The sequence below is a fragment of the Lepidochelys kempii genome, chromosome 6 (genome assembly GCF_965140265.1).
Source record: "Lepidochelys kempii isolate rLepKem1 chromosome 6, rLepKem1.hap2, whole genome shotgun sequence".
NCBI lineage: Eukaryota > Metazoa > Chordata > Testudines > Cheloniidae > Lepidochelys > Lepidochelys kempii.
The window spans coordinates 10,481,092-10,499,674 of NC_133261.1; the positions used below are offsets into that span (position 1 = coordinate 10,481,092).

The window sequence follows — 18,583 nt, forward strand, 5'->3', positions numbered from 1 at the left end:
CATCATCCCTGGCCACACTCCAGAGCCTGCACCCCCAGCCCAGAGCCCTGACCCCCTCCTGCACCCCAACTCCCTGTCCCAGCCCAGAGCCCCCTCTCACATCCTGAACCCCTCATTCCTGGCCCCACCCCACAGTCCTCACCCCTGCACCCCAACCCTCTGCCCCAGCCCTGAGCCCCTCCCACACCCCAAACCCCTCATCCCCAGCTCTGTTGGGTCATGGGCATCAACAGTTTTGTTCAACTGCGTCGCCAGAAAAAAAGTTTGAAAACCACTGCACTAGTCTGACTATCACTGTGATGGGATACCTGTGCTGTTCCTAAGCCCCCACTGCCCGTGTGTAGGGGGGAATCCCTCTCCTACAGAGAGTACAGGCCATCTTCCCCCAGGCATCTCGTTACCCAAAAGGATCCCTGTGAACATTTTCCCTTTGCTTGGATCCCACATCACCCAGACTGAGAATAGGGCTGGGGTTAAAATCAGGGCACATTCTCTGTACAGAATTCTTTGGGGGAGATTTCACCAAGCGCCACCTTGCCTGTTTCCTTCCCCTGAGCAGGATTCCCTGTCCCTGACCCAGCTATAATCTCCCAGATGGAGCGAAGGGAAGAGCCAAGCATCCCAGATCTCCAGGGCTCCAAGGAAAGGGAGATCCTGAGAGGATCCCACACAGATAAGGAAAGAGTGACACCATCTCAAAGACTGTCTGAGACTGAAAGGAAAAGCTGGGACCCCAGTAAGGCCACCAGGAGCCCCCCAGTTCTGTCTCATCTCGCTCAGTATCATTCCCAGCAGGTTCCTGTTCTCATGGCAGGCGTCACTCCTGGATCCCACCCCTGGCAGGAGCCCTCCCATCTTCCAGCCTTTCTCTGAGGCCTTTCCTGGGCTCTTGGGACAGACCCAGCCCTTCCTTTCCCCTCAGGGAAGGGTTTGGGGGGATTCATTTCCTGCCCATCAAGTTTTCTGCTCAGTAACAAACCCCTTTGCTGCCCCCTCTCTCCCCAGCACAGGGAATGAGCCCTGGCTGGATTCTTTCTGCCTCCCAGCAGGTGCCAGGATGGAGGAGAATCACCAGCAGGAAGGGCCTGCAAGAGCAGAGCTGCATGGGATATCCCAGAACCCCGAGCTAAAGATGCAAGCGAGTCAGGACAAGATGGACCCCAGGCCAGGGGAGGAAAATCTTGCTTAGAAGGAGAGAGAGAACATGAAGAGATGTCCAGAGAATAAATCTCGTGAAACACCAACACACCCACATGGGTGATCACCCTGACTGATGCCCCGACCTTGGGAAGGGCTTTGGCGGGAGTGTGACGCTGGCTCTGCACCATGTGGCTCTCACTGGGAAGAGATTCCAGGCATGTCCTGAGTGTGGGTGGTGGTCCAGGCAGCGATAATCCCCCTCCAAGCACCAAAGTGCCCATACAGTGAGGAGACCCCATCAACATCCTGATTGCAGGAAGGGCTTTGGTGTCTGCTCCATCACTGCCAGACCCACCCCTACAAGTGTCCTGACTGTGGGAGGGGCTTCAGCTACAGCTCCAACCTGGCCACCCACTGGTCATCCCCGCCGGAGAGGAGCCCTACAAGGGCACCAAAGAAGGGAGGAGCTTTGCTGAGAACTCCCATGCCCTGCAACACCAGCATACCCCCCTGAAGAGTGGCCCTCCTAGTGTGGCTGTGGTGACAAGGCTTCTGGTTGGCCTTGCATTTCACTCAACACTAGAGGACACAGCGGGACTACAAGAGGACTACAAGAGGGGACTACATAGAGGACTACAAGTGTCCCGCGTGTGGGAAGGGCTTCAGGGAGAGTGATGGGCCAGTTGAGCATCAGTGCACCCACATCGGGGAGTGGCCACAAAGGTGTCTTTACTGCAGGAGGGGCTCCCTGCAGAGATCCAACCTCCAGGAACACAAGCGCACCCACCTCAGAGGCAGATGCCTCCTCTACCCTGACTGCAAGAGGAGCTTTGGCACCAGGACCACCCTGATCCAGCACCACCAGACCCACACAAGGGAGAGACCCTACCCATACCCCCAGTGCAGGAGGGACTTCCACCTGAGATACTCCTTCACTTTCCACTGGAGGATCCACACCAGGGAGAAACTGTCCTGATGCTCTGAGTGTGAGGAGGCCTTCAGCCTTAGCCCCCAGCTCACAAGGCACCAGAGGAACCACTGGGGAAAGGAACTGGGGGTGGGGCTGTGCCAGGCTGCAGGGATTGGAAAATCCCACCACGGAGAATTCTACTTCAGCAGAACTCCCCTCATCACCTGCAGCTGACCAGGGACACAAGCCAAAGGCCATTGACATCAATGAAGTTGTTCAGCTGTTGATGTCAATGGAACATCCCTTACCATCTGCAGCTGACCAGGGGCATGATTAGCCGAAGGCCATTGTTGGTCGCTGGTGTGAGCGGAGGTCTGGCCATTGACATCTGTGAAACTTCTCTCACCATCTTCTCTCACCATGCAGCTAACCAGGGGCACAAACCAAAGACTGGTAACATCAGTGGAGGCCTGGCCATTGACATCAGTGGAATTGGCTTCACCGACTGCAACTGACCAAAGGCATCTTCCAAGATTCTGAGGAAGGAGTGACCCAGACTCTGGGAGGCACCATTCCTTCCAGGGCTGGGGAATCAGGCCAGCAACCTGGTTCCATTTTAGCTTAATCCACTTCCAGAGCAAAAGGATCTAAACTGGTTTAAGCTAAACTAGATCAAGGCCCTCTTATACTGTACTAGATTGGAGCATCCGCCTGGGGAGTTATTGTGGAATAGCTATCCCCAGTCAATTTCCTCCTGTACGTGGCCATAACACAGTGCTAAGATATCATCCAGACCCCTCCTTAGGCTTCAGACCTTGAGCTCCAGTCCAGGCTGCAACTTCAAAGTGCTGTCTACACAATATTTCAAAGTACTAGCCCAAGCCCTGTTAACCTGAGTCTGTTGAACCAGGCTGGGAGGCTCACTGCGGCAGGCTTACATTGCCGTAATACAGATCACAATTAATAATAATAGTCTTCATCTTCCTTAATTTAGCAGGTGCTCCAGTGCCATTGTTTTCCCTGCACAAGAGTTTTAGAAAGCGTTGATTAGATGGAGCTAAAGTCACACCTTTAAATCCCAGACAAGGCCAAAGATTAGAACTAGGGTCCGGGCATCTCTCAGATGTTGTTTGCCAAATATTGAAAATGACCATTTCTGGATCAATCTACTTCCCTCTTGTTTTGTCTGGTCCTTATCCAAACATCCCCTTTTGCCATGCAAAGTTTCCAACATGTTTCCAAAAGTGTGATGCTTCTGCATAAAAAGAACTAAATCTCTTAGACCTTGCCTTCACGGAAAAAGTTGTAAGTGGTATACTAGTAAAGGGGCACAGCCCACCCCCGTGCTTATGGGCATTATAGCTTAGGATCCTGTACCTGAATCTGAGAAACAACCACCTCAATTACTATTATTAGCCAATATCATATACATTTTAGAAGGCTTTGTACGTATGCTAAGTTGCATAACCATGAATCAGACTCCCCAAATGCCACACACTTATGCTAAGCTTTATTGTGGAAACTTCTTAACAGGTGAAATGTATGTCGGCTTGACAGAATCAGATTTTTATTTTTTTAATCATTTCCATGGATAATATTGATGGTGGTTTTAAAGCATTCCTCCCCTCCCCCCATTTTTATCAGTTTACAGTTGTGCAAAATTCTGTTTTAAGCATTTTTTTCTCCTTTTGTCAATTTAAATGTCCACAGTTGCAGGAAATTGGGGAGAGGGCAGACAATGGGGATGGGCAGACAATAATTATTTAACGACAGATGTTGAGATTCACAACGTTACAGCTTTATAACTAAAACACAAATTGCCAGGATCACATGTCATACTATACAAAGTAAATATCCTTGGATCGAACTTTTCTTTCTCAAGCAGTGTTTTTCTTCTTTTGCATATCTGTACATTTTGATGGTTATCCATGGAAATAGCTTTTCATCAGTTTGGGTATGTACGGCTAAATCAACATTTACCAATAAAAATGTCATCCTTCCAAGCCTGACTGTATGTGACCTCTGTTGTCTGTGTATGCAGAACCTGTCAGAAGCAATAGCAAATATAAACAGAGTGCCAGGCATGGCTGGTTATCTTTTAGGGATAATTGGTGCAGGGATCTTTAACTAGATACAAGCTAGAAATAATCGGAGCAGGTGGCCTTTGAACTTGAAAAATGGGTACAGAACTAGATAGGAAAAAGGGATGGAAGGTTTGCGTTGATACAGGGGAATTTGGGAAATGTTGTATCTGCTGTACACAAAAGGGTTATGAATATGGGCAGAAGTGAGCTCATGCTTTTGGGACAGTTTAATGCAGTGATACTCAGACTGAGGCTCGCGACCACAAGTGGCTCTTTAATGTGTCTCCTGCGGCTTTTTGCAGCACAGGATACTAAAACACTCTGTGATTTCATTATTAATCAAGCAGGAAGCTTCTACTATGTTATTAACCAATTGTAGTTGATAAAATAATAATACTGGGTCAGTTATTTTGCGGTAAGAATTATATATACATATATATAGAGAGAGAATGAAACAATGAATTCAGACTCCTGTGGCTCTTTGGGGTAATGTTGATCGCGAATTTGGCTCCTGTTCAGGACTGAGTATCGCTGGTTTAACAGCTCTTCCCTGCAGGGGGTAAGGTCTGAACACCTCTGTCTGTGCTGATTTCTCACTGTTTAGTGAACTGATGGAGCTGAGTTATTTGCTATCTTATCAATAAGGGAATTAAGGGAATTAAGCCACCAACACTATAAAGGTAGGGGACTAGCTGCACTGGTATAAGATATTTTTATGTTGGTGTAACTACCTCTATGCTAGCGGTTGTGCTGCTATATTGATTTTAACATCACACCGCAAACTGACATAGTAATATCTCGATAAAAAGTGTGTGCAGAGCAAACCTAGTGGACAAAGCACTAGGGTGGGACTCTGGAGATCTGGGTTCTATTCCTAGCTCTGCCAGTGGGTGACCTTGAGCAAATCACTTCATTTCCCCGTGGCTGTTTCCCCATCTGTAAAATGGGGATGGTGATGGATTGTACCCCTAGGGTGCACTCTGGGAGCCATTGGAACCACTGTGCCCCCCCTAACCATTCAGCTGGGTTGGCCTCTCTCACACTGCTCTGTTGGTGACTCAGCCAGCCTCTCCAGGCCCTGTTAACACCCCACAGAACAGCAGGTGGTGCAATATGCCTACCTGAGTGCTTTACCTAAGCCACTCATGGATCAACAATGGCAGCGCCAGCCAGCTCCCCAGCCTTGCACCCCTGCTGGAGTATTCACCCAGAATTATACCATCTTGCACTGCACAGGGATCTGTACAATCCAAGCTCATTAATATAGGTCGCTTCCCCCTCGATGTGGAAAAGATTTGCACCATGCCTTTGATAGCTGAGCTGAGATTTTCCCCACTCACTTCACTGAAAAACACACGGGTTATGATAAAATATAAAACAAGTTTATTAACTACAGAGAGATAGATTTTAAGTGATAGCAAACAGATCAAAGTAGATTACCTTGTAAATAAACAAAATCGCAAACTAAATCTTATACAAACTAGATTGGATTTGAATCAGCAATATCTCACCCTGTCTGATGATACAAGCAGGCTTACAGATTCTTGAGGCACAAGCTGCACCTGCCTTGCAGCTTGGATTCCCCTCCCCCATTCAGAGTCCTTTGTCTTCCAGAGCTTCTTTCAGGTGTTGAGTTGTGGGGGAGTGAAGACCAAGTCATGATGTCACTCCTCATCATTTATAGGTTCTTCCAGCTTGCCGGAAAGTCTATGCATGTGACATGGGGAGTCTGCTGCATTGGCCAAACATTCTCCATTGCCTACGTGCTCCCTCCGAGGAAACTTCCTTATACAGAGTTCCTGTGCTAGTGGATTCTTCCCTGGATGGGTGTTGATGACAGCAGTTAACACTGTCTGGCTACTCCATCGTTGTACCTGAAAGGCTAGTTGTGGGTGTTTTCAACTTCACAACATCTTTCAGTAACACATACAATGACACATACAATCCAACAGGATATTAATGTTTGACAGATCAAGACTTTTAGAAGGATACCTCACAAGGCATGCATTGTACAAAACATATTAAAATTATAGGACAGTGGTGAATATGGGGGTGCCAGGGTGTCACAGGGATAATGATACTGCCCTCTCTTGTAAAGTGACCTGAGATTTACAAATGAAAATAACAGCTAGGAATTATTATTACTATCATAATAAAAATCTTGGTCTTGCCAGGCCTGGAGTCTTCAAAACTCATGAAATATATCCTAAAAAAAAATTCATAAAATTGGTTTAAAAATCAGGAGAGATCTCTGTATAAACAGCCCTCATGCCCCATACCAGAGGTGGCTGCATCTCAGATTCAGGTGCAGGATCCTATAGAAACAGCTCCCACACTCCACCTCAAAGGTGGCTGCATCTCAGCAATGGGTGAGGTATCCCTGTATAGACAGCCCCGCACCCCACTCCGAGGTGGCTACATCTTAGCATCAGGTGAGGGATCCTGTATAAACAGCCCTGCACCACACCTAAGAGGCAGCTGCATCTTAGGGTTAGGTAAGGGATCCCTATATAAACAGTCCCCACACTCCACCCCAGAAACAGCTGCAGGGTGAGGGATCCATGCAAAACAATACAAACAGAAACACCAGCAAGGAGCGCTTAGAGCCTCACAAGCTTGTCCGATAATGTGGTCTCACATTATTCATAACTGGGGCCCTCCCAAATTCACGGCCATGAAAAACATGTCATGGACCGTGAAATCTGGTCCCCCCCTGAAATCTGTATGGTATACAGTAAAAGCACACAAAATACCAGATTTTAGGGAGGGAGACCAGTGTTTCTCAAATTGGGGGCCTGATCCACAGGGCGTTGCAGGTGGGGGGGGTCACGGTATTGAGACCCTTATTTCTGTGCTACCTTCAGAGCTAGGTGGCCAGAGAGCGGCGGCTGTTGACCAGGTGCCCAGCTCTGAAGGCAGTGCCCTGCCAGCAGCAGCGCAGAACGAAGGGTGGCAAAACCATACCATGCCACCCTGACTCCTGAACTGCTGCCTTCAGAGCTGGGCGGCCGGAGAGCGGCGGCTGTTGACTGAGGGCCCGGCTCTGCAGGCAGCAGTGCAGACGGAAGGGGGCAATACCAGACCAGGCCACCCTGACTTCTGCGCTGCTGCTGGCCACGGCGCTGCCTTCAGAGCCGGGTTCCCGGCCAGCAGCCGCCGCTCTCCAGCTCCCAGTTCTGAAGGCAGAGCTGCCACCAGCAGCACAAAAGTAAGGGTATCGGTACCGCAACCGCCTCCCCCCCCAACACACAATAACTTTGGGCCCCCCGCTCCTTTTTGGGTCAGGATCCCTACAACACCATGAAATTTCAGATTTAAATATCTGAAATAATGAAATTTACTATTTTAAAAATCCTATGACTGTGAAATTGACCAAAATGGACTGTGAATTTGGTAGGGCCCTACTCATAATTTCTCCTCTTGTATCTGGATAGCACAGGTGTAAGGAAGCTCTGTTACATACTCTCGGCCCATTGAACGTCTTAACTACAGAGGGTTATTGTGTATATTCATCACCTTTCCTGGATCTCTTTTGTCACCATCTGCATGTCTCACATCGTTGTGTGGTAGTTTTGAGGAGTCTTCTGCCTATATAAGAATTGAAGCAGTGGGTCAGGACTCCTGGGCTCTAACTTCTATCGGCAGGTCTGGGGGGAAAGGAGTGGGGTCCAGTGGGTTAGTGTGGGGTCTGGGAGTCAGGACTCCCGGGTTCTCCTTCTATCCCTAGCTCTCCGGGGAAGGGAGTGGGGCCTAGGGGGGTCAGGGCTCCTGGGTCCTGGTCCCAGCTAGGACAAGCGTGCGAGCTAACCACTGTAGAGAGGCGGGGGGATCGGAAGTGCCTCTAACCAGCGGTGTCTCCGCAAGGCCCGGAGAAGAACGGGTTAAACCCACCGCTCTCCTGAACCTTCCGCTTCCCAGGGAGCTGCCAGCCGCGGGGCCGGAGCAGCGCCGGGACCTTCCTGTCCAGCCCCCCCGGAGCCCGGCTCCTGGCCCCGCCGGGTGTGCGCAGGGCTGCGTGCCCGGCTCGGGGGGCCGCACCAGCGGCAGGAAATCGCTGCCCGGAGGGGACCCGAGCCCAGCCCAGCCCAGCTTGGTTGAGCAGCCCGGGTCTCCCCCACGATCCCCGGCCCGGATCCCGCCTCCCCCCAGCAGAGCGCGGGGCCGGGGTTCAAGCCCGGGCGCGTTCTCTGTCCCGGGGGGGGGGATTTCACCGAGCAGCGCTCCCCGGCCCGGGCGCGATCCCCCGCATGGAGCCAGGGGAAGAGCCGAGGGTCCCGGATCTCCCGGGCGCCCAGGAACGGGGGACCCCCAGAGGCGCCCCCCCAGGTGAGGAACGAGCCACACCGGCTGGGAGTGAGGGGGGAAGCTGCGGTCCCAGCCAAGCCAGCGGGAGCCCCCTCCCAGTTCTGTCTCCACTCGCTCAGTAGCGCCCCCAGCCGGCGCCAAGGAGTGTCCCTATTTCTGGCCCTTCTCCCCAGGGGACAAGGGCACCATCTCTTGAGAGCGTTTGGCTTCCAGGCCCTACCGGAGTCCTCTTGGCTTCTGGAGATCTAGCCAGCTGCAGGCTCCTTCATTTAGCCTTGGCCAGGTGATCCGGCCGCTCACCACCCATAGGGGTTTTCCTCGGGTGCTCAGCCTGGCTGGTAACCTCCCCACTTCGCAGGGAGGATGCTGGCTAAGCCCTTGAGCGCCCTTAGTCCCCTGCTGCCTTCCCACGATCCCCATGTGCCCAGAAGGCCAGACGGCGTCTCCCACGGTGCTCTGGGAAAGAATCACACAGCAAGCTCAGCTGAGTGTAGCACAAAGCATTGTGGGATGTGCCCCCCAGAAGCCCTGGCATTGCAGCCCACCTGCAGGGGGAAAGGCAGCACCAGAGGGTGCAGTGACTTGGGGGGCTGCTCACACTGGAGCAGACATACTCCCACTCATCCCCCACATCGCTGTCTCGATAACTAGACTTGGTGGCCTTGGTCTGGATGGGGGCACTAGATAAACTGGGCCAGGGGAGTATTCGGAAAGGCTTGTGGCAGGCTGATTAGTGTCATGGACTGGAAAATCAGAGGGACCATCCATAGATCCCTAGATGGTTTGCCAAAAGTAACCCCAATGGTTGTCCAGCCTGCCCTTCCTGCATAGCCCAGGCTGGAGAGCATCACCATGGGACTCTCATAGAGGTGGGCTCCTTTCCCCTGTTTTACAGATGGGAAAACTGAGGTACAGAGAGGGAAATGGACTGCCCAAGGCCTCCCAGTAGCAGAGCCAGGAATAGAACCCAGGACTCCTAGTGTTCTATCCAGTAGCCACACTGTCTCCCTAAAGAAAGACAACCCAGTCTCCATGTAATGGAAAATCCATCACATCCCTTGGTAAGGCTGGTCCACTGACTAAATCCCCTCACTGTTAAGAATCAATATCTTATTTCCAGTTTGAATTACTCCAGCTTCAATTCCCAGCTGTTGGGTCTCATTCTCCCTTTGTCCAGTAGATTAAAAAGCTCTCCTGTCTCAAAGATACCAGAGAGAGCTGTATCCTGGGAAGGAGTGACTCTGAAAAGGACTAGGGGAGGGGGTAATGATAGACAGCTCATCTTCACTTGGTTCCCAGACATGCTGTAGTGAAGCGAGCTAATATGATCCTTGGGTGTATGAGCTAGGGAATGAGGACGTGATATTAGCTCTGTATACAGCACTGGTGATGCCATTACTGTCCAGTTCTTGGGTCCACACTTCAAGAAGGATGTTGATAAATTAGAGAGGGGTGAAAGAAAAGCCACGAGAATGATTAAAGGATTAGACAACCTGCCTTAGAATGACAGACTCCAGGAGATCAATCTATTGAGCTTAATAAAGGGAAGCTTAAGGGGTGATTTGAGCACAGTCTGTAACTACATATGTGGGGAACAAACTTTTAGTAGTGGGCTCTTCAGTCTAGCAGACAAAGATCTAACAGGACCCAAAGGCTAGAATTTGAAGCTAGACAAATTCATACTGGAAACAAGGTGAAAATGTTTGATGGTGAGGGCAATTTACCATTGTAACAACTGACGAAGGATTATAGTGGATTCTCTATCAGGGGCAATTTGAAAAATCAAGATTGGGTGGGGTTGTTTTTTTTAGAAGACCTGCTCTCGTTCAAACAGGAATTATCAGGGGGGACGTTCTCTGGCCTGTGTTGCACAGGACGTCAGACTAGATGGTCCCTCCTGGCCCTAGATTCTATGATATTGTCTTCCAGTGACCGTGATCAAGTCACTTCCATTTCTTTGTTTGCTATAAGGCAGGTTATCCAGAACGGACAAATCATTCTTGTTGCTCTTCTCTGAGCCTTCTCCAATTTGTTAACACCTTTTTTGAAGTTGTGGACACCAGAACTAGACCCAGGTTTTGGACGATTGGATACTATAAACTGCCATGTGATAAGGGAGGATTCATAGATTAGGATGAGTAGACACAACACTTAGGTTAGGTGACTTTCTCCCTTCCCCAGTCCTTCATAACCAGATTAAACTTTTCAGACATATTAATAGGTGAATGCCAAATTCCTTTGCTGGCCCCTCATCTCCCCTCTGGGAAGGATTTGAGGGGGGTTTTGCTTCCTGCCCATCGGGTTTTCTGTTTGGTGACAAACCCCTTTGCTGCCCCCTTTCTCCCTGTCACGGGGAACTGGATTTTCTCTTTCTCCCAGCAGGTGTCAGGAAGGAGGAGGAGAATCCCCAGCGGGAGCCACACAGGCCTTCGCAGAGCCCCGAGCAGGGAGAGGCCAACAGGGTGGGATGGCAGGGGGAAGAACTCCAAGGGGTGGAAAATGGATTTGGGCTTCTCAGTAGCATGTCTGTACCCCAGAGATTGACCATCTGTGGGCAATGTGGGAAGAGCTTTAGCCAGTATTCGGACCTTATTAAGCACCAGCGGATCCACACGGGGGAGAGACCTTACAGCTGCTCCCAGTGCGGGAAGAGCTTCAGCCAGAGCTCCCACCTCACCAAGCATCAGCGGATCCACACGGGTGAGAGACCCTACAAATGCCCTGACTGCGGGAAGGGCTTCAACGACAGCTCCTACCTCCTGCAGCACCGCCGCACCCACACGGGCGAGCGGCCTTATGAATGCCCGGACTGCGGGAAAAGCTTCGGAGACAAGTCAGGCCTTACCCGGCACCAGAAGGTGCATCACGGCGAGAGACCCTACAAATGCCCTGACTGCGGGAAGAGCTTCAGCGACAGCTCCTACCTCATCCAGCACCAGCGCATCCACACGGGCGAGCGGCCCTACAAATGCACCGAGTGCGGGAAGAGCTTCAGCCGGAACTCGCACCTGGTCCAGCACCAGCGGGTCCACACAGGGGAACGCCCCTACAAATGCGCTGATTGCGGGATGAGCTTCAGCCACAGCTCCACCCTGATCGGGCACCAGAGGACCCACCGTGGCGATAAGCCCTACAAATGCCCCCAGTGCAGGAAGAGCTTCCGGCACAAGTCAACCCTGGTGAAGCACCAGCGGACCCACACCGGGGAGCGGCCCTACAGCTGCCCCAAGTGTGGGAAGAGCTTCAGCTGGGGCTCGGCTTTCATCAAACACCAGCGCACACACACCGGGGAGCGGCCCTACCAATGCACCCAGTGTGGGAAGGGCTTTGGGGACAGCTCAGCCCTGATCCAGCACCAGCGCACCCACACCGGTGAGCGGCCCTACAAGTGCCTCGAGTGTGGGAAGGGCTTTGGCGACAGCTCCACCCTGGATCAGCACCAGCGCACCCATTTGGCAGAGAAACCCTACAAATGCCCAGAGTGCGGGAGGAGCTTCATCCTCAGCTCCCACCTTGTCCGGCACCAGAGGGTCCATGTGGCCTAGAGTCTCCATGCGAGGACAGTTCTATTAACTGTTCACACCTCTTTAGGAACCTTAGAAACCAGGCCTCCTGAGAGACCAGAGACCAGGCCTCTTTAGGGACCAGGCCTCCTTAGAAACCAAGGAACTTGGAGACCTGGGACCAGGCCTCCTTAGAAACCAAGGACCTTGGAGACCTGGGACCAGGCCTCCTTAGAGACCAGAGACCAGGCCTCTTTGGGGAGCAGGCCTCCTTAGAGACCAAGGGCCTTGGAGACCTGGGACCAGGCCTCTTTAGGGAGAAGGAAGCAAGCTCCTTAGGAATCACATCAGCCCAGAGACCTGACATAGTTTTTCCCCTGGGGCGAGGCACAGCCCGTCCGACTCCAGACTAGTGATGTACCACGTAGGCATTGCGATATGGGTGCAGTGTGTGTATGGGTGGAAGGGGGGGACGGGAATGACTGAGGGGCCCACAGGTGGAAATTAGTTGAAGTGGGGAAGGAAGTGAATGTGGGGGTCCCTTCTGCCCCAATCAAGATGGGGCTATTAGAAATGCTTAGAGGCCACAAGGCAGGGTTCTCAGCCTGGGATCGCTGCCCCTCAAAGGGGGTCATGGTAACCCTACCCTTTTCTTGTTGCTAAGAGGGAGGGTTCCTGGCTATATGGCAGTGGGATCCTGGTAGGGAAAAGGTGAGAATCCCCACAGTAGTGAGGTAGTGATCTCTGAAGGACATGGGGCCTTTTGTCTGTGCCCGCTCCTGGGTGGGGTGGGGGAGACCTGTTCCTTCGTTCCCCTGGAACTCCACAGCTCTGGACCTCACTCTTTGCTCCTTTCCTCTCCCAGGGGAAGGGAAGTATTGGGAGCCATGGGGAGGGGTACGTGAGGCTGCTGGAAACTGGAGGGGGCTGCTCTCAGAGGCCAGACAGACGTATGCTCCCAGATGGCTGGGCGGGGAGTGAGGGAGCGTCTAATCTCCTTCCTGGTGGCGTCTCCAGTGCCTGTCTCTTCTCTCCACGGTGCACAGACCTGCTAGCTCAGGAGCCCAGTGGCACCTGGGGAACGTCTGTTCCTGAGCTTGGGGCAGCTGGCATCCCGCCAGCCCCACCCTTGGCTCTCGGTTCCCAGCAGGCACCTGGATCCCACCCCCCGCCTGGTTTTGATGATGATCCAGTCTGCTGTTGTGTTAGTCAACTGTATCTGTTGGAAATAAACTTCCCCACCGGGATCTGCCTCCCCCCATCTCCGTGCTGAGGGCCCTGTCTCAGAGCTCAGCGTGGCCTTGGACATGTTGTTCTTGCCTGCAGGGAAGCTCAGAAGCTGGCTTGGGCTCCCAGTTATCACGATTTGCTGCTCTGATCCTGCCGTAAACCCCAGCAGAACGCTGTCTCGTCTTGCTCAGTATCATCTTCATGGTAGGTGTGGCTCTCAGTTCCCTCCTGCCTTGCCTGACCCCTGGCAGGAGCCCTCCCCTCCCCCAGCCTTTCTCTGAGTGCTCAGAGAGTCATAGAGATGTAGGGCTGGAAGGGTCTTCGAGAGGTCATCAGGTCCAGCCCCCGGTGCAAAGGCAGGTCCGAGTAACCCTAGACCACCCCTGAAAGGTTTTTGTCCAACCTGTTCTTAAAAACCTGCAATATTGCAGCTTCCACAACCTCCCTAGGAAACCTCTGACCTATCCTACATCTCCCTTGCTGCAGATTAAGCCCATTGCTTCTGGTCCTGCCTTCAGTGGACAGGGCGAACAATTGATCACTGTCCTCTTTGTAACAGCCCTGAACATATTTGAAGGCTGTTATCAGGTCCCCCTTCAGCCTTCTTTTCTCAAGACTAAACATGCCTGGTTTTTTTTAACCTTTCTTCATAGGTTCTCTAAAGCTTTTTATTATTTTTGTTCCTCTCCTCTGGACATTCCAGTTTGTCCACATCTTTCTTAAAGCTCGGTGCCCAGAATTGGGCACACTTCTCCAGCTGAGGCCTGGGCTGAGTGCCGTTGGACCAGCCCCTGAGAAATGATCACAGAAGGGATGCCTTACCCATTGCTCCCACTCAACTCTCATTTCCGACTGCCACCGAACCCTCCTGGCTTCAACCTTCATGAACCCAACGTTCCATCTGCCACAACTGCCATGGAACCTTCATGAACCCAATGTTCCATCTGCTACAACTTCCATGGAACCTTCATGAATCCAATGTTCCATCCACCATAATTGCCATGGAACCTTCATAAAGCCAATGTTCCATCTGCCTCAGCTTCCATAGAACCCTCCTGGGCTCAACAATTCATCTGCCATGGAACTTTCTGGGCACCCCTATATTCATCAACAACCTTTTCCCATCTCGTGACCTACATCCTCATTGCAGGGGCAGAGTCTGTATTGGCCCCATGTACGTCATCTTGCAAAGAAACAGCCAAGCCCTCACCTGTGTGTCTAATGCAGATGGCAGCAACCTCAAGCTGGTCACCTGCTGGCCCTATGGGATTCCCCCACCAATACTCCACCAACTGATGCATTTTCCCCTGGGAGAGTTTAGAATCCATCACCCCCTATCTGCCTCCAGAAGTCTATAAGTTCTTTAGAGTGGGGACTGTCTTTTTGTTCTGTGTTTGTACAGCACCTGGTGTAGTGAGGTCCTGCCCCTTAACTGAGGCTCCGAGGCTCTGCTGTAATACACTTAACAAATAATTCAAAGGGGTTTGGTCCATGACTGGATAACTATCTATCCAACTACTCCAGTCCTTCTTGCTTCTGAGAGCTTTTTTCCTAATGCCTGGGAAGATAAACCCACCGATGCCCCCCAACACACCCTGGGCTCTGAGCTGTTCCCATGTGAGCTCCAATTTATAGTACAAACTTCCTTTCCACTGAATGCATCCGATGAAGTGAGCTGTAGACTAACACGGCTGCTACTCTGAAACCTTTTGTAACACTTGCTCAACATGGGTCTACAGCTGCCCAAGGGTGGCCTATTGTCCTGCATCCCAGAGACCCTCCCCACACAGGGAAGGGCTTGACACTTGCTGAAGGACCATCCAGGACACAGCAATCTGCAGCTACCAACTCTGAATGTCTGTTAACTACTGGCCCTATGGAGCATGGGGGCACAAGTAATCCAGATGTGCAGGGGAAGGAGAGGGCAAGAGGGACCCTCACCAGCCTGAAACACGGACAAACTCCCAGCTGGGGCCAGCTCAGAGCAGGGGACTGGGAATGCTTTGTGCTTGTTTTCAAAGCTCTGTAACTCTCAAGGGCTTTAATAGTAAAGTCACTGGCGTTAGGAAACCCCTTTGCTCAGCTCGTGTTTTTTGCTTTCTGTAAGGGTCCGTGACCGTCCCTCCCCATCAGTCTCAGAGGGAGGCCATGCCCCTGCATTAGCGCGTCTGAAAGGGGGAACTAGCATTCTCAAGGCTCTGACTCTTTGGGCAGGGCAGGGCAACAAACCGTCTATAATGACAGGGTTCAGAGTAGCAGCCGTGTCAGTCTGTATCCACAAAAAGAAAAGGAGTACTTGTGGCACCTTAGAGACGAACAAATTTATTTGAGCATAAGCTTTCGTGAGCTAGAGCTCACTTCATCGAATGCAACAGTCTGTAAGGCGCTGGCCCTCCGGGACAGGCAGAGCAGTCAGCAGTGTATGAGGCCCTCTGGCTGGGCTGAATGACAGTCTAGAGGGCTCTGGCCATCTGGGAGGGGCAGGGCCACAGTCTAAAGGGGCTCCAGCTGTCTGGCAGGGAAGAGGAGCAAGGGATCTAGGGGCCTCTGGGCAGGGCAGAGCAATAAGCAATCTCAGGTTCTGGCCTCCTAGCTCAGGCAGATGACAGACAAATGCAGGCCTCTAGGCCTAAGGTGGGTAGGCGGCTACCCCAGGGGTGGGGCGGCTGCAGGAGGTAGGGGGACCTGGGTCCACTCTACTCCACTGGGTCCCAACCCAGGGCCCTGCCAATGGTGCAGGGCCCACCTTTTAAACGTCCTGTCCCACCTCTCTGTTTCCGGTGGGGCGGGCACGGCTGGCACGGCTCCGCCCACCAAGAGTGAATGGTGCCTCCTTCCTATCAGTCTCCAAGGGAGGCTATGCCCCCTCTCTACAGTTTCCCACCCCCTTGTCCATGAAAGGGTTAAACTAGAAGCCTAGAGGGCCCACAGCCAGAGTGCCCATGGCCTTGGCAACTGGGGGTGGGGGGGAGAGACTCAGAAGGCCTTTCAGGCTCTAGGACGGCTGGATGGTGGAGTCCCATGTCCCAAGGACGGGCTCAGGCAAGAGGTGTGAGCCTGGGCATGTGTCCCATAGATCCAGAGCTGGAAACAGGGACTACACCCTGCCCAGAGCCAGGGGACTTGAGAGCACATGGGACCCAACGACGGGGGCCCACTGGCAATAGATGGGTGTCCATACAGAGGGGGACTGGGCCGGGTTAGAATGGATCTCTGACCTGTAGAGGGAGCACAGAGTTGGACTGCTCTGACACACATGGATGGACTGATTGATTGGACAGAGACAGATGGACCAATCGCTAGCTGAGGGAAGTGAGACGCCAACCCCAACGTGGTGGCATGAGACACAAAATTGATTCCAGATCTCCAGGGAATGTTCTCCCCATTGCAGATCAGACCCCTGGGGATTTTGGAAAAGATAAGAAAACCAGACTCGGGGGTGGGGTGGAGGGACGCAGAGCCCCTAACGTCTGGTTAGCGAAGCCTGCAGCTTCAGCCAGGCCTGCCATGGTTTGGCTAGAGATGGAAGACAGGGCTGATGGCAGTCATGGCTGCCTTCCAGCCTCACAACATTCCCCCAGGCCAGCTGGGCCCAGCGGCCAATGGAGCGTGGCAGGTGGCCACCCCGTGTGACTGAGCCCTCAGACGAGCAGGCAAGAACGAATGTACATAATTAGAAATTGCCGTGGAGGGAGCCTCTGGTGAGAGCAACGAGCTCAGCTGATAGGAGCAATGAGCACTGGGGGCAAAGACACCAGGGACATGGGGGGCATGCAGAGACCCTGGCAGAGGGAAGGGTTTGTGGGGGAGGGGTTGCAGGGAGTCCCTGAAATGGTGGGGGGGACACACCGGGAGTTTGTGGGGTTCTAATCGGCGGCGTGGGCCCCTAGGTGCTGCTGCACTGCACATAAGGAATAATATAACTGAGGGCGTGGGGTGGGTGTGGCCGCCTGCCCTCTATGTGCTCCTGTGTTGTGACCCATGGTGCAGTGCCCAGGCATGGGAGGGGGAAAAGGGAGGGAGCCCAAACTGGGAAGGGGTAACTCTCCCCTCCCCCATCTCTGTCTTCCTCCCTTTCCCAGGCAGAGCCCATCTCATGGCCCTGCCCAGGGATCTTCCTGCCCCAGCGCCCCAGTCGCCTGGGTCCTGCGTGTGCGCCGGAGCAAGTCTCCCTCTGCAGGCTGCAGCCCCAGGGTGGTGAGTAGGGCATCGGGCGAAGCAAGTCACAGCCTGAAGCCCAGGGAGGGAGAGACACAGCAACCGAGGCAGGAAATCGCTGCCCGGAGGAAGTGGCGGCAGGGCCAGGGGGATTGGTACTGAACTGGGACCGGAGAGACACCCCCCCCTCCCCAGCCAGCTCCAGGGCAGCCCAGGGGTCTGTGCTGTTGAGCCAGGCAGGGACCCCCGACCCAGCCCGCCGGGCCTTCAGGGCAGCCCAGGCCCCTCCTCTCCCCCGTGGGGCAGGGGTTGGGGGGTTCGCTCCTGCCTGTCGGGGTTTCCCTCCCTTTGCCACCCCGCTCTCCTGGTGCAGGGAAGGGGCCTGGCTGGATTCCATCCACCAGCGGCCACTAGGATGCAGGAGGGGAGTCCCCGGGAGCAGGGCTTCCTGCCCAAGATGCCCCAGCGGATCCATACCAGAGAGTGGCCCTACCCCTGCCCCGACTGCGGGCATCGCTTCCGGCAGAGCTCCCCCCTCACCCACCACCGGGCCACCCACACCGGAGAGTGGCCCTACCAGTGCCACAACTGTGGGTGAAGCTACACCAGCCACGCCCTGGGCTACGGGGTGCAGCCGGCTCGGCCCATGGCTGCTAGAGGAGAGTGGTGCCCTGCCAGCCCTGAGGCTATCAGTGGGTGCCAGGACCCTGTCATGGACTTGCACAGCAGTTCTCAATCAGGGGGCCAGGGCCCTCTGGGGGGGGCACGAGCAGGTTTCAGGGGGTCCGCCAAGCAGGGCCAGCGTTAGACTCGCTGGAGCTCAGGGCGGAAAGCTGAAACCCCACAACCCGGGGCAGAAGCCCGGAGCCCCACCACTCGTGGCTGAAGCCAAAGCCCGAGCAACTTAGCTTCACAGGGCTCCCTGTGCTGTGGGACCCTAGGCAGTTGCCCTGCTTGCTACCCCCGAACACCAGCCCTGGATTTCATATGCAGAAAAACATTTGTTGTGGCACAGATGGGCCGCGGGATTTTTATAGCCTGTTGAGGGGGGGCCACAGAAAGAAAAAGTTTGAGAACCCCTGGACTAGCAGGCTCTTGGGGAGGCTGTTGCATTTGGGGAGTCCCTGGACACAGGGCCTTCTTCTCCCCTTTCCTATAGGTCTCCCTCGTCAGACTACATTTCCCCTGTTGCATCATGGGCATAGGACTCCCAGGATGCACCTCCCCTTCTCACCTAAGACAGACCAAAGTGC

At 53.5% G+C, this 18,583-nt stretch overlaps 1 protein-coding gene and 1 long non-coding RNA gene across 6 annotated transcripts; one reads left to right on the forward strand and one right to left on the reverse strand.

Annotated features, from left to right (window-relative positions):
• Positions 1 to 5,622: 5,622 nt before the first annotated feature.
• Positions 5,623 to 8,936, reverse strand: LOC140913700 (uncharacterized). The gene is made up of 3 exons (XR_012159641.1): positions 8,660 to 8,936; positions 7,651 to 7,722; positions 5,623 to 6,340 (listed from the first exon to the last, which is right to left on the reverse strand). It is a non-coding gene; the product is annotated as an uncharacterized lncRNA (long non-coding RNA).
• Positions 8,058 to 15,242, forward strand: LOC140913679 (uncharacterized). Of its 5 annotated transcripts, none has more exons than XR_012159639.1 (3): positions 8,058 to 8,460; positions 10,819 to 13,376; positions 13,826 to 15,242. XR_012159639.1 is itself a non-coding variant. In XM_073350467.1 (3 exons), exon 3 carries the CDS (start codon positions 10,962 to 10,964, stop codon positions 11,982 to 11,984), a length of 1,023 nt encoding a protein of 340 aa, XP_073206568.1. In that variant the 5' UTR covers positions 8,383 to 8,460; positions 9,335 to 9,500; positions 10,819 to 10,961; the 3' UTR covers positions 11,985 to 15,242. The 5 variants fall into 5 exon arrangements, 4 of the variants coding, with proteins under 4 accessions (XP_073206565.1, XP_073206566.1, XP_073206568.1 ...); XM_073350467.1 differs by adding an exon at positions 9,335 to 9,500 and having other exon boundaries at positions 8,383 to 8,460; positions 10,819 to 15,242; XM_073350466.1 differs by adding an exon at positions 9,335 to 9,500 and having other exon boundaries at positions 8,383 to 8,460; positions 10,822 to 15,242.
• The last annotated feature ends 3,341 nt before the right edge of the window (positions 15,243 to 18,583 follow it).